The 15602-nt window shown below is 40.3% G+C and overlaps 2 protein-coding genes across 3 annotated transcripts in view; both read left to right on the top strand.

The window, feature by feature from the left end:
* The window catches only part of LOC103078821 (protein SET-like), a 15243-nt gene extending 13341 nt beyond the window's left edge, over positions 1-1902 (top strand). The window contains 1 exon segment of the mRNA XM_082930915.1: positions 1741-1902. Coding sequence (XP_082787041.1) covers positions 1741-1902 — 162 coding nt within the window.
* Positions 1-15602, top strand: part of KDM4C (lysine demethylase 4C) — a 360821-nt gene that overhangs the window by 276966 nt on the left and 68253 nt on the right. For both annotated transcript variants that reach the window (XM_007451455.1, XM_007451456.1), the window contains exon 17: positions 10768-10953. In XM_007451455.1, the coding sequence (XP_007451517.1) occupies positions 10768-10953 (186 nt within the window). The remainder of the gene's footprint in view (positions 1-10767; positions 10954-15602) is intronic.

Below are 15602 nucleotides of genomic sequence, written 5' to 3'. Positions count from 1 at the left end.
AGCAGGCCACAGAGAGAACCATTCAAGGGTGACAGTTTCTCACAAGAGTCAGATGTATTCAGGGGCCTTGGGGCAGCTTCTGGTGTTTAGAGCAGGAAGTATACCACACCATCTCGGTTTGTGTAGTGATCAAAAAAAAATCATGAGATCTCTTTATTTTTCCTTTTTCTAAACATTCAAATAAGTACCATTCACCAAGATAAATATATGTAGCAGGAGTGTACATAAATGTTCATTTAAACTGTTAAAAAGTGCCCGTGGGAAGTCAGATAAGAGAGGCGGTTGAAACTTGGCTCGTGGGAGCTAGTTCCTTCTCTGCAGATTAGAGATGCCTTTACTGTTTCCTCTCAGACCCGACCAGTGAACACAATTTCAGCAAATATACAGAAAACAGGCATTTCAGAAACATACACTCCTCTCTAAAAAAAACCTTGAACAAAACAACCCTGCAACCTTTATAGTGTTGGATGTTTGCACTGTCTCAAAACAAATATTGCTAAGGATAATTAGTCTTTGTCTTTGATTTATTGTTTTTTTGTCAGATATCTTAAGGCCTTTAGGCTTGAGGCCAGAAATAAATAGAAAATGTGTCCTAGTCCTTGATCTGATAATGCCAATAGCAAGTCGTATCAGATATTCATAATAAATAAAGATTTTTTTTCTTTGCCTGTCCTTGGAACAGCAGGAAGCTTGTAAGCTAGCCTCCCTAAACTGTGACAAACAGGAAAATTGTGTTTCTTTTTAGATTTAACAGAATTAAATGATTAAAATGCTATCATTTCCAGCATTAATTCAGAGCGATCTATAAAAATTCTTCTAAGTTATAAGTAACCTCACAAATTTGTGTCGATTTTTGTAGGGTAGAGAGCACGTCTCAGTGACTAAGCAGGACCTCGTTGTATCAGAAAGGACAGAGTGCCTTTTTTTTTTTTTTTTTTTAAAGTAAGTATGTAATTCAGTAATTCTGGGTTCAATTAAATGCTTTATTCGAGGAGAGTAAGAATTTCTGTTTGATCTCTTGTGAACAATAATTTCAAAAAATGAAATTTCCTCTAGGAAATTAAAGGTGCTCTTTAATATTAACATAAAAAGAAATAAAAGTGCAAATAAAAAGTACTTACAAAATGTTTATTTTGTGGTTTAGGAGGCTTGCTTTCCCCACCCATCAGCTGAAAGATGTTTAGTGACACTTAATAAGTACTTGGAATAAGATTTGTTCTAAAGCTCTCTATATGCTATAGTTGTATGCCCCCTTTGCCCTTTAAATCTGAAATGAACTTGAAATGAAGTATAGAACCCAAACAGGCTGTTAGAAAAGTAGAAATGATAAGTGATTGATTTTTCTCAGCAGAGATAACATTGCCTATTTCGTGATTCAGCAAATGCTGCTTTATACTATCAGTGAAGTGCCTCTTTGAACATGAGATTGTGATGTTGCCTTTAATATTTAATTTAATTGCAAATGCTGCTTATATGTCTGGCTTTTCTGCGTAGCCCAGGTAGTAATTGCAGAGGGGAAGCTCTGTTTTCTGCTGAAAGGGTGTCAGGAAGAAGGGCAGGAGGCGTTCAGGGGCTAGCTTGCTGCCCCCATGACTTCTCACCACTTCTGTTTATTCAGGCCATGTTATTTTGGCTGTTTCTGTGACTATCCTTTGTGCCTGTGCTGAGCTGGATTCAAAACCCTGTCTGTCTGACTTCCCAGTCCATGCTTCTAATAACTGTGAAATACTGTCCACGTAGGGAAGACAGGAGAGTGTGGTGTTTGGTCAGGGCACTCCCCAGATATTTAGTTTGCACACATGCCAGGTGCCTTCGATAACAAGACGAGTAGAATTTGTCCAACCCTCAAAGAGCAAAAGATGGATGAGCAAAGAGACATGCCTGGGCAACAGGCATTCTTAGCCCAAGGTTGTTGAGATTTTCTGGGCTGCTCTGGAGACTTGCTTGGTTGCTGAAGCCACTCAGAAACCTCTTAGCTTTGTTACATCCATCTAGAATGTCCTCCCTCCCTCCCTCCCTCCCTCCTCATGCCTCTGCATGTGGACTGGCTGAAACCTGCTAGTCCTTCAAGGTGAACTCAAAGGCAGCCCGCTCTGGCTGGCTTCCCCAGTTCTCTAAAACCCGCTGGAGAGCTTCCCTGAGCCACGCGGGGGACCCCATGTCCCCGCCGCCACTGCAGGCTCAGCCATCATGCAGCACGTCCCCAGCACCCTGCAAGGCAGCATAGGATCTGGTGTAGAAACACTGAACACCAAGAAGTCAATTACAGGGAACTTCTGACTTTGGAGAAGCCCCCTTTTTACTTTATTATGCGTTCCCGGGAGCCAGTCTGTGGAACTGACCCAGAAGTGCCTGGACTTGGTGACTCATGGCCCTCAGCTCAGAGCGGTGCACGGGTCCCCTGCCTGAGCAATCCTGCCACCTGGCCTGAGCCGACCAAGCAGAATTGCACCTCCTTCCTCGTCCTGTGTTGGTGTCCCTCGGGTGGCTGTCATGAAGTTCCTTCTTTGTTGCCCCTCTTTCTCAGTTGAAGAGTGGTGAAGAGCAGGGGCGCAGATGGGTAACTGCTCAGTTGCACATGCCGGCTTCACCTTTGTTCTGCTGTCCCATCCCCATCTCCTTCCAAATCCATAGCCCTTCATCTTGCTTATTGTGATGACTGTGGCAACAGTTTTGTCACAGCTCTTTTTATTTGCCAAATTAAGCTTCTTGAATAAATGGATGGCATCTTTTTGTGTCTCCTTTTGCATTTTTCGAAATGCCTTTCATATAGAAGATATTTAATAAATATTGAGATAGCTGAAAGAATGAATTGACGCATTATATATAATAAGGAAACAATCCTTCATGTGGTCAATGGATATTTATTGAGCACCTACTGTGTGCAGTCAGTGTTCTAGTACTGATATTAAAATGTGCTTCCAGAGGATTCCTATTTGGTGATCTTCCTGGTGGTGTTTCTGCTGATCCAAAATTTAAAAAAAAAAGTGTGACTGGGCTGTTGACATAATGCTTTTCAAGAGTCATTCGTTAATTTGTCAGTTTGTGTATGAACTGCCATGTCCTTTCCAGTTCTAGAATCCTTTTGTGATTCTTGTTTAATATTTCTCAGGGCCAACAAAGCCTCCCTTGCTTGTTTTGAATAAGTGCAGCCTTCTGACTGATCACCACCACCTCTGCCCGTTTTTCTGTCTCTGTCTCTTGGCCTGGCTGAGCTCATTCCTCTGCCCTTTCCTCTTTAGCCTGCTGCTTGACTTTTTCTTAGCTTCTCACCTTTTGTGGGGTGAATCTCACTAAACAAAAAGCAATGAGATAAATGGCTTCTGATACATATCATAAATAATGATTTAATTCCACACACTTGACACCGTGAGCCATTTATTTTAATGCTCTGAACTTGAAGGGTAGAAATAACTTTTCTTGATGGAGGTGTGGAGAGACAGAGTGCTCACCATGTTACGAGCTGATGCACAAGTATTCAGAATTGAGTTTTACTGTATCATTTCATGATATCTGCCAGTTGTAATATGCTTAGACCGCTGAGATCAGAACAATTCTGTCTGGCCCGAGTGGTGTGAGACTGCATATTAATTGCTGCCCCTTACTATAGCAGCCCATACCCTGCAGTGTGAGTTCACCGTGGACACCTCGGTTTTCAACCTTCCCTTCTCCCTTCCTCCCCAGCCGCTCTTTAGCTCTCTGGGTAAACTGATTTCTCTCGGTATCAATCTACTCCTCTCTCTGCTCCTTCTGAATCTTGCTCTCACATGACAGCTCTTGTGTTCTGCTTTTCCTTCTGCCTAAGTTGTTTACATGTCTGTTTCCTCCCCTGGACTGTAAGCTCCTTGCTGTAGATCTTAGACTGCATCATACAGTGTTCCCCCAGTGCTGGCCATTATTGGCATGTGAGTGACTGACTTAATGAATATTTATGAGCAGAACATAAATTTTACAGGTAGAGTAAAAAAAAAAAAAAAAGGGTTTCTCTTTTAAAACCTATATTTAAGGATGTAGGGCAAAATCAAAGTTTTAGCCTCAGTCCTCTGACTTGCCTGCAACAATAGTGGCATCCATTGAGTCCAACAGTATTCCCTGTTGGGGCTGGAAACGTCAGCTTGCCATGGAGTACCTGGAAAAAGTGTCTTTGGAGAGCAAAAGGAAAAAGGAATTAGGTAATATCAGCTTGTTACTTGTCTGATAAGGAAATACTAATTAAAATTAAAGTATTTGTGCCTGTTTTGAAATTATCAGCTTATTTATGGAAGAAAAAAGAATCATAAAATTGGCAAAACAACAATAAAATCATACTACAAATCATATTAAAAGAAAAAGAAGGGAAGGGGATGTGCTTTGAACCTGTAACTCCTTCACAGCTCATCATTTCTTGATGCCCTTTGCCAGGCTGTGTGCTCAAGGAATCTAATGATACACGAAGCCTCATTGCCAGATACTTCATTAAATCCTCAACCCATTAGGAGCTTTAATGGCCTATGCCATGGAATAAGTATGGAAATCCAGTCCCCCAAGAAAGTACAGTGATCTATAAATCATACTTGCCTGAGGATTCTCTCAGCCCTTGACACAGAAGAATAGATGAAAAAACATTGTACTTCCTGAATTGCCTTATACTAGAGCCTCTCAGAATGATCCACACCCTTTAACATTTTAACCCTCCAGCCCAGTGGTTCTCAAAGTGTGATCCCTGGATCAACAGCATCAGTATTACTGACAACTTGTCAGAAATGCAAATTCAACAGCCCCAGCCCAGACACACTGAAATTCTGGAGGTGGCGCCTGCAACCTGTGCTTCAAGCAGGCCTCCCAGTGATTCTGAAGTCCTCTAACATCTCTGGTGGCATAGTTATGTGTGGGGTCTTTTTTCACTGTTGAGGAAACAGGCGAGCAGGTCTATAGCTTGACCAAAATATACTTGCCTGGATTCAGTTTAATTCAACAAACATTGAGCAGCTGTTATGTCCCAGTCATCCTTACTAGAAAACCATAAAGGTGAATGACACCTTAACGTCACTCTCCAGTGTCATCTGTGTCAGCATTTTCCTGCTCTGCTGTGTTGGTCTCCCTGGACATCAGCCCTCCTCGACTTTGTTCTGAACCACCCCAAGTGATGGCTCTCTAGGCTGCCTCATTTGACTTCTCAAACCTCCTTTATTTATCGTCTTCCGGAAATTGGTTCCTTATCCCTTTCCCAGTGGGTCACTGGCATCTCAAACAGGAACTGCAGGAAGAATGGCTCTGTCTTTCTGAACTTTCTGTGCTTTTAAGTGCCCAACAGTCTTACTGTTCACACATTCCTTTCAGTCCTCATCCCTCTAGAAATTGGTCACCTCAACCCTCATCTATTTCAAAACTAAAGCAGCTACTAAAGAGGTTCTTTCCCATAGCACACAGACTGTCCAGCCCTGGCCTTGAGTGAGTGGCTCTATTTAAAGGAAGATATAGAATTTCTGTCAACAAAGAATAGCAGGAGTGAAAAACACTTAACATTTACCTTCCTCCTAATAGCCACTTCCCTAGTCCAAGTCGTCATCATCCTTTGCCTCAGTATTTCTGTGGCTTCCTAACAGTTTCATTTCCCACCAGTCTGCTCTTTATCCACCTTGCTGCTAGAGTGATCTTACTTAAATACTGATTCCATCATTTCACAGCTCACTATCTTCAAGTACATGCCCATGGCCTATAGCTGGGGTCAGCACACTAGGGCACGTGCTTGTTGTTATAAATAAAGTTTTATTGGAACACAGCCACACCCATCATTTGTGAATTATCTGTAGAGGCTTTTACACTACAGCTGACCCTTGAGAAACATGGGTCCATTTATCTGTGGATTTTTTTTTCAAGAAATATATTGGAAAATGTTTTGGAGATTCGTGGCCATTTGAAAAACTTGCAGATGAACCATGTAGTTTAGAAATATGGAAAAAATTAAGAAAATGTTAGGTATGTCATGAATGCATAAACTATATGTAGATACTAGTCTATTTTATCATTTACTACCATAAGATATACACAGATCTATTATAAAAGGTTACAATTTATCAAAAGTTACACACACAAACACAGACCACACATGGTGCCACCAGCTACCAGAGAGCTACCAGAGAGCAGCCATATTACTGCTTCTTCATTATTAATGCATGAATCATTATACCTGTAAATAAATATGAATTTTTTTAAGATTATCTTTTCATTTTTGATGCCTACTGTTAGCAATATGTTTAACATCTACAGTTTTTCATATCATATAAGACAATATTGATGTAGGTACTGACAGACAATTCATCTTGTAAACAGATGACATAAACTTAGGTATGGATAAATATAGTACAGTACTGTAGATGTATTTTATCTTCTTTGACTTTTTTAAATAACATTTTCTTTTCTCTAGTTTACTTTATTGTAAGAATAGCGTGTATAATACATATGGCATACAAAATACGTGTTCATCGACTGTTTATGTTATGGGTAAGGCTTCTGGTCAGCAGTAGGCTCTTAGTAGTTAAGTTTGGGGGAGTCAAAAGTTAGCATGATTTTTGACTGCGCAGGGATTGGGGTTGGTGCCCCTAAGCCCCACATTGTTCAATTCAACTATACAATGTAGAGTTGAGTACTTGCAACTGGCACTGTATGGCTCACAAGCCTAAAATATTTATCTGGCCCTTTAAGAAAACTTCTGCTACCCTTGGTCTATAAGATAAAATTTAGTCTGTTTACAGTTAACTTAGTGATATGTTTGGGTTTAGTTCTACCAATTTATAACGTGCTTCGTCCTTGCTCCCACCTGTTCTATGTTTCTGTTTCTTTCCTTTCATGTCTTTGTTTGAATTTATTATTTTTCCTTATTCTATTTGTTTTCACACTGTTAGTGAACTGGTACTTTTACCCTTTTCCCAGACAATTCAAGAACATTTAGAACATTTAAAACTTCACTTTTACTGCTTCTTCCTTATATGCTACAATTGTCATCTATTCAAATTCTCTCTCTGTTTTCAAACCCAGAAGACATTACTGTTATTGTTCATACAGTCCATATTCATTTAGATTTATCCACATATTTAGCATTTTGGTTACTGTTTACTTCTTCATTGCATACTTCTGATCCTTGAATGTGAAAAAGAAAAAATAATCTTTATGTTTGCTCTCACATTTGAATGAAAATTAGGCTGGATGTAGACCAAATTTAATTTTCCTCTATAAATTGGAAGACTGTTTCATTGTCTTTTAGCACTCACTATTGCAGATTAGAGATCTGACAGTAATCTGATTTTTCTCTTTTATTCTTTGGAAGATTTTGGGATTTTCTCTTTTTATTTGGAAATATAACACGTATCTAAGATGTGTTTAGGTGATTTTTTAAAAAAAAAATTAACCCTACTTGTTGGGCCTTTTTTCAGGTCTGGAAAATTTCTGTTATTTTCTCTTTTTCTATTCATCTAGAATGCCTTTTTTTTTTTTTTTTTTTTTTGCGGTACCCGGGCCTCTTACTGCCGTTGCCTCTCCCGTTGCGGAGCACAGGCTCCGGATGCGCAGGCTCAGCAGCCATGGCTCATGGGCCCAGCTGCTCCGCGGCATGTGGGATCCTCCCGGACCAGGGCACGAACCCGTGTCCCCTGCATTGGCAGGCGGACTCTCAACCACTGCGCCACCAGGGAAGCCCTAGAATGCCTTTTAGAGAGATAATAGAACATCTGGATCTCTTTTCAATACCGCTTAGCATTTGTGTTCCATTTTCCTTCTTTTTTTGATCTTTTCTTCTGTGTTCTGTACAATCTCTGGGCTCCATCTTCCAGTTGCTAATTTGATCTTCAGTGGGATCCATTTCAGAATTTAGCACATCTTAATTTTTTTTTCCTTTACAATAATATTTTAAATTTTAGAACTGGGTGGTTGTTACTGTTTTTGTTTTTCAATTGATGGGATCTGTTTGGGAATCTCTATCATAACACGTGCTGCATCTCTTTTAAACTCGTCTTCTGTTTCCCCTTACCTGATTCCTTAGGCCAGCTATTCTTCTATTTATTAATTATATTATCTCTTGTTCATGGCATTGTTTTCCTTCAAGTGTTTGTGATTTTTAAAGTATATGATTGTATTTTATCTTGGGTGCACTATTTTTTTTCCTTAGCCCAAACGAGAATTCACTTGTCTTATTGGCAAATGATAGGTCAGGTCACAGGACTCGGATTCAGATCGGATCAGATTACTTCACCTGCTGATGATGAGTGGGGGCAGGTGGGCCATGGGGCTGGCCTGACAGTGGGTCCCTTGTCTTTGAATTATTTGCTTCCCCTCTTGACATTGGCCTTGCCAGAACTGCCTCCTCAGAGAAACCTACTAATAGTTTGCTGCTGGGACTCTCCTCTTTGAAATTAAGTGCTCTCTTTTTTGTTAGTCAGTGCAATTATGGTTTCATTCTTTTTCCTGTCTCTATTAATTTAGGGTTTGGGGCTGGTGGGTTTGTAGCAGGGGCTGAGGCCACCATCTTGATCCAGTCAGTCATTACATTTCTTTAAAGCCTTCCTCCCTATGTTACCCCCAAGCATACCTGATTGCCCTGGTCATTCTAGTTTCGTATAGCATTTTGTTTCTACTTTTTTCATAGTACTTAATTCTATTGTAACATTCTAGGAAGTGACTTATATGTCCTAATCTTTGCCCTGTTGAATTAAATTCCGCAGCCCAGCAGTATAGGTGTTAAATTGCCATAGTTGCTTTAGCCAGGGTAGAGAACAACTGGTTTAGTGGCAAGCAAGTGAAACTGGGGTTTGGAAGTACTATGTAGACTGTAATACAGCATACGGAATGGCTCCCCTACTAAGTTTTGTGGAGTTCTCCATCTCTGCAAGAACCTATTAGATGTTTAAGCCAAACTTCTCAACTCTGTGGATAAACATCTTCCAAAGCATTGCATTACAATAGTCTGCAGGTTGACTTTCTAAGGATACTGGTTTTATCCTTAGAAATGGCCACCTCTGGTCTTCCTGGGAAAGGAGGCACTTCCCTTACTAGCTTCCAAGGAGTGAGTTATTAGTAGGCTTAAATGTATTCTCTCTGTCTCCTTCCCTCTCTCTGGAGAACTTCTGTTTATTGAGGAAGTTAATGGAAGAAGAGGCTGGGAGTTACCAGTTCATTAATTAGCTAAGTCATAGTGCTCTTTCTTACTCTTAATCCTATTTAATTGGGAAAATAGGAAACAATTTCTCCTTTCATAAATCTGTCAATATCTGAATTTATTCAAACACTGACCTCTTTGTGGTGTGATTAGGCTCTTAAAAGATTATCTGATTATGCCTGGGGTTCCTGATATGAGGTCTTTCTATTATATCTGTCATCATATTTCAAATGGTTTGGAATTGACAAAAAGATACTGGTAAACCAAGAATTACCAAGAATGTATTGAAACTGATACCAAGAATTGCCAAAGAGATATCAAGATGTTAAATAATGCTTTTGTTCGTATTGTAATGGGTCTTTTTTTAGTTCTGTGGGAAGGTGAATCAAAATGGCATGAAATAAAAGACTGCGAGACTGGTTAGGAGGCCATTACTACACTGGGCAAGACACCATGGACAGAGATGGTGAAAGTTGGTATAGATGGGTAGGTGAGATCAGAGTAAGATTAAGGTGCAGAATCTATAAGACTGAAGATGCTGATCAGATGTGAGGGCAAAGAAGAGTTAGAAGTTTTGTCCACATTGATTCTTACAGGTCTGTTGATAAAACATTACAGTCCTCAAAAGGCATTGGGTATAAGTAACTTTTTTGTCCCAGGAAGGAAAATGTACCTATAAAAGAAGGATATTTGCATCATTATTTGATCAGATTGCAGACTTACTTTATCTTTAGGAATGAAAAGTTGAGCTTTTTGATCATTCTGTTTCTTCTGCTTTCTGAACCTGACCCTGTGTTGTTCTACAACTATTTTTTCCTAACCTTCAAGTATTAGTTCACAAATCTTGCATGTAGTGAAGCTGTTTGATTTTTTTCCATCTCTCATAACAAATGTACTGATAATGTTTAGGGCTAATTGTATGCAATTTAATTTTCATATTGTGGTAATTATTATTGCAGTTTTTATTTCCATTCTTCCTTCCCCAGGCATAGTCAGCTATAGATATTCAACAAAATTATGCCCTTTGGGGTGATTTTCAATTTTCTCACTTTGGGAGGCATATTTTTGTTTCAGTCATGAAGGGTTCAGATTTGGATTATTAAACACTTGAGCCTGCGGTTTCCACATTGGACCATTTAACACTTTACGTTTCCTTGTAAATGGAAACGTGAGCCCAGCTGTGTGCTCTTTGGGTATTTCTGAAGACCTCGTCTAACTTAGGAGAGTATGTGCCTGTCTGTCAAACCCATCGTCTATCTCTTGATGTACAGAAAGGCCTGGCAGGCAGGAGGTAAAAGACAAGTAGTTTCAGCAGTCATGGGTGATTTACAGGAGCACCCGGGGGGCCTCTTCCTCAGCTCTGTGACTGGAGAAGCATGTGCAAAAGGGCTTGGCTTTCCTTACCACAAGGAGTATTTCAGCATGTGTCTGGTAGTATGCGGCCGTAGCTGTGTGTTTCCTTGAAGGTACGCAGCTTATGTTGTCACAGTCACTCTCACCATTAGGGGCCCTGGAGGTCAGGCCTTGTTGATGTAATCAGTTTTTTTACTCTCTAATAGCTATTATGCTGCGAAGTGTGGAAATTGGCTGAGTTAACTGAGATTGAATGGATGCTCTTCTTTGTTTTAACCCTCCAGAAATGCATGTTCTGCAGGCACCGGGTTAAGAAGGTCTCTGGAGCCTGCATCCAGTGTTCCTATGGCCGATGCCCGGCCTCATTCCACGTCACGTGTGCTCATGCTGCTGGGGTGCTGATGGAGCCTGACGATTGGCCGTATGTGGTGAACATCACGTGCTTTCGACATAAAGTCAACCCAAATGTGGTAAGGCCTACTCTCCCTTTACCGATGCCAAGACTGCATATGAATCCCTTCCTGCACACCTCCCGGGGCTAGCGTGCTCTACTCTGTAATGTTACTCATTGATGATGTGTCTAGACTGTGAGTTTCTTGAGGGCAGGTATTATACATTATTATTTGCTAGTATTTGCCCAAGACCCATCAGTGTCTGGCACATGCTAGATGCAATAACTATTTATTGAGTCGAATGAGTGAATGAACAGATGAATGGATAAAACTCTTTATGCCTGTTCTGGTTTGGGGTTTGTCTGCAGGGCTGCTGAGTATGCTTGTACAGGTTGTGTCCTGCACATCTCTGGGATGAGGGGGAGAGCATTTCTGGAAAGAGACTGATGTGAAAGCGTCTCCTGAGATCCTGCAGTGTTTAATCCAGACACCTGTACACTCTGGCCTTAGAGGTTTATTTAATCCCTTCTAGAGAAAACAAAGAGCAGCAACACAGTAAAGGGAGGGAGAGGGTGATCACAAATGTTTGGGGACTTGCTGTCTGAGATGGGATAAGTTAGGGGCAGCATAGAGGCCGGGAGGAGTGAGGACAAGCTCAGAAAAGCAGAAATGCAGAAGAGAAGTTCAGAGGGCAGCGTTTTCTGCCTTTTCCATTTCACTCAGGACTGAACCTATTTCTGGGAAAAGAGTGTTTGCAACAAACTAACATGTGAATTTAATTGTAATTCAGTTTACCTGTCCTTGGTGAATGGAGTCTTTCCTCTGTTTCAAAGGCTTAGAATCATTAAGACAGTATAGAGGTAGTTGCTATGCCTTTGTTAGCTTTCTTGTTCACCATCATTGCTTTTGGCTGCCGGTGAGGACTCTAAAGCATCCATCCTGTCGACCCTCAGCTTTGCTAACGTGCTGCCCCTTGTTATCCCTGTGAAGCTTGGCCACAGATTATTTGCAGACTAACATGCTTGTTCCATGTCTCTAATCACCTCCTGTGAGCAGCCTGCCAAGTCGTCGGTATGGGCTTGGGGAGCCATGACGCATACACAACAGATCTCTCGGCTTTTTAATGATTCTGGCAGCTTCCATTGGTGTCTTGAGAGATGCTTGATGTTTGTGGGTTGGAACTCTGTGTGGACGCATGCGAATGTGCAAATGTAGAAAATGACATCACCAACTGTCACATCTACTTTAAAGTCATTTTCCGTACTTTTCCATTGTTTTAGGTCTCAAGTTACATATTCATTCGTGCTTTTTCCTTAGTTTCTTGAGTTGATGGGCCTTGCTAAGAATAGTATATGCACTCAGCAGAAAACACTTTAGCAGCTTAAAAAAATTACACTAATAACACATTGCATTATGTGGCGCTTTGCCATTTACAGTGAAGTCACTAGCATTACCTCATTAGATGACACATGTGAATACATTTTGAGATGTGAACCAGGTCATGGCCTCTGGAGTCAGAGTTGTTGGTGTTCACACTTAGATTCTGCCAGTAACACATGTGCAGTCTTGTGCAAGTTCTTCTCTCTGAGTCTCAGCTTCCTTGTCTACGATGGCATGCCTACCTTACCATGTGGTTTTCAGTCCACGGGACACTGTAAGCCCTCAGAAAATGAAAGTCGTACTATTGCTTTCTCGTTTTGCTACTTCTGCTGCTGTTGCTGCTGCAATCCTACGTGAACTGGGCCACATGCGTAATATTATCGCTGCTTCAAGGTTAAGAAGCTCAAGTTCAGAGAGGTTCAGTTTTTTGCCCAAATAGATTCAGTTAATGAGCGACAGGTGCTGGAATGTAAATGTCTTTTCAGCCCCTACTCTACTATTTGTTGAATTCCAAACCCCAAACCTCCAGTGGTGCTAGAGGGGTTCATCTAAAGCTTTGCTTGGGATCATACATTCCCTTTTTAATATTCCAGAGCTCTGTGGTTACTGATGATTATATTGAAGTTGCTATTAAAGAGATCCAGGTGTTCAATCAGGACCTCATTCCTCTTAACTCTGATGTGTGGCTCAGTCAGGTCTCTGTTACCAACGTGTTTCATAAATGATGATGAAAAGGAAAATATTTGACTTTGAGGTGATTTAGAAACTACTCTCCCCTACAGATTACTTTAAGCTTGGTATACTTTGTAAAGGGTAGGGAAAAGATCATATAATTTACATTACATGTGGCAGGTTTTCCTCATGAGGAAAACATTTTAGTGATCGTAAATTGTGTTTGCAAAGCTCTCTAGGGGGAAGCATTATGAACACTGGATTTCTAAAATACATTCCTGGAAGTATATTCCCTTCAGTCTGTCAGATTCCAACCCCCCCCCCCCCCCCCCGCCAAAATGTTTGACAACTAACTAGAGGGCATTCATAGAATCTGGCAACTTTGGTTAAGAGCATTGTGATTACCCTTACTGTGTTAAGTGTCCTTTCCTTTTTCAAGCATAAAGAAATTGAACTTCACTCAGGTATCTCTCTTTGTGTAAACTGTGAGTGCCAGGGGACACGCTCCCAAGAGTCGGAAGTATAGTTTGTCTATGTTCTTAACCATGCCTTGATTGTTTGGGAGTAATGGGCAATCACTGAATCATAGCAGTGGAAAAAGCTCTGAGATAAATTTCAGGCTAACCTGGTGAGCCAACACAGGCATTTTAGAGAGTAGAGGATGCCTGTACAATTTAGGTGAAATGAAGTATAAAGCTACAGTTACTTAAGTATTCCATTTACACTTACTTTAGAGTTTTTGTTTCCCTTTTTTTTGTTTTTGCTTCTTCCATTATTTGCTTTTTTGCATCCAAAAGGACCATTTTAAAGTAAATTCTACTCCTCCTTTAATGCCATAAATTATTTAAAATATACTAGCTTATTCAGTGTTGTTGAGCTTGGGTGTGAAGTCATTCTGGATAATGGTATAAAAATTTTGTCTGATTTATTATAATGCACTTTCCCAGTAGACAGTAATCATACTCTGTAATTAGAATGATAGTATTTGGAAAAATAGGTAGCTTTCAAATTCTTAAAGTAGAAAGGAGCATATTACAGAAAGTGTTCAGCTAATCCTTGTTAATCTAAATTTTAGTTCGCAGTTTTCAGTGTTTTTGTCAAACATATTTTTTGACTGGCACCTTACTTTCTTTCAAATATGAGGTTTTATTCGTGTGTGCATGTATGTGTGCACATGTGTTTAGGTGTGTAGTGTTGTGGTACTTGACCATCCTTTGCCATGAGCCACTGTGACCTCTTTTCTGGCTCTGTTTCTGAAGGTTCCATTGGATGTATTCCTAACCCACTTACATGCATGTTGCACAGATGTTTATAAGGAAAAGACAGATAACACAATAAATAGTAAAATGGTTTTGAACCTGGGAGCCTTGAAAACATTTCTTCTCCAGAGCAAACAATGAGCTGCTCATAAATTATATACTTCCTGCAAAGTATAGCCACCACTGGGCCATCTCCTCACACCTGAGTAAACTAGACAGGTGTCCAATGGAAGAGATGCCTGAATAACGAAGGGCAACAGAACTGAGAAAGATGGAATGCACAGATTTCTTTTTCAAGCAAATTACTTCAGTAAACCTTCATATTAGATTTATAGTGTTTGCTCCATATATGCAATGTTGGAGCTCCAGAATCACTTGTACTTTATGCATTAATACACTGTAAGGAACAAGGCTTATCTAATATAGAATCTTATACAAGTACATCATTTTCATCTTAATACCCTCTCCTATCAAAGACATTTGAGAAATTTATTTCCTTTATAATTTTCTAAGTTGTGGCTATTAGCAGGGAGACAGACACCTATTCAAAAAAGAGGAAGAACTTGAAGTAAACATCTTAGCGGTCAATTTTTTTCCTGCTATTTTGTTTACCTTTTCTTCCATTTTTTTCTATTATTTTAACTAGATCATTATAGTAACTAATTTAACCAGTGTTTTATCTTTTAAACTAGTACTCAGCCTTCCATAGAAGCTGCTTGGTATAAATTTGTTGAAATAACTCGCTAATGCTAGGGAATGAGCTTAGTGGGCAGAAGAGAGCTAGTGTTTATTGAGCATCTTTTTGTTGTGTGTGTGTTAGATATTTTACATGGGCACCTTATTTCAAGGCAGTATTCTTGATGTGGGCAATGGAAAGTAGTGGTTATGTTGGCTTCTGTATGCCCCCCCTCCCCCCACCCACTCTGAAAGTTTCTCTTGTTATTCTGCCCCTTTAGCTTGCCTTCATGTTCTATTCTAGCACTCATCTTTGTAATAGAACTTGAGTTCTTGCTCAGCACTTACTGACTTCTTTCCCCACCTGTGTCTTCAGGCCAGCTGCCCAGACAAGCTTTAGCACAACTCCTTCCCTGCTGGCACTATGCATGGCTCAGGACAGGAGGGACACCCGCATTGCCCAGGATCTGGTGAAGGGCTTATAGCAAGGCAGCTCTTCTGGTTAATCTATGCTTACATAACTAACCTTTGGGTGGTAATGGGGTGAGGATACCTGTCATCACTAACAATAATACCTTTCCTTGGTGTGCAGAAACAGCTATCACCTTGCCAGCATGTGGAGCAATGGATGATCAAGGCCCCTAAATTCTAAACCCTAGAATATTGTATAGTGTATTGTACTTTCAGTATCAGTATCAGTTATTGAGAAAACACCAAGTGACCAAAAAAAAAAAAAAAAAA

This window comes from Lipotes vexillifer, unplaced genomic scaffold (genome assembly GCF_000442215.2).
Source record: "Lipotes vexillifer unplaced genomic scaffold, Lipotes_vexillifer_v1.1 scaffold260, whole genome shotgun sequence".
In the NCBI taxonomy this organism is placed as follows: domain Eukaryota; kingdom Metazoa; phylum Chordata; class Mammalia; order Artiodactyla; family Lipotidae; genus Lipotes; species Lipotes vexillifer.
Note: the sequence above shows the minus strand (reverse complement) of the source record. Positions and strands in the feature narration are given on the sequence as shown.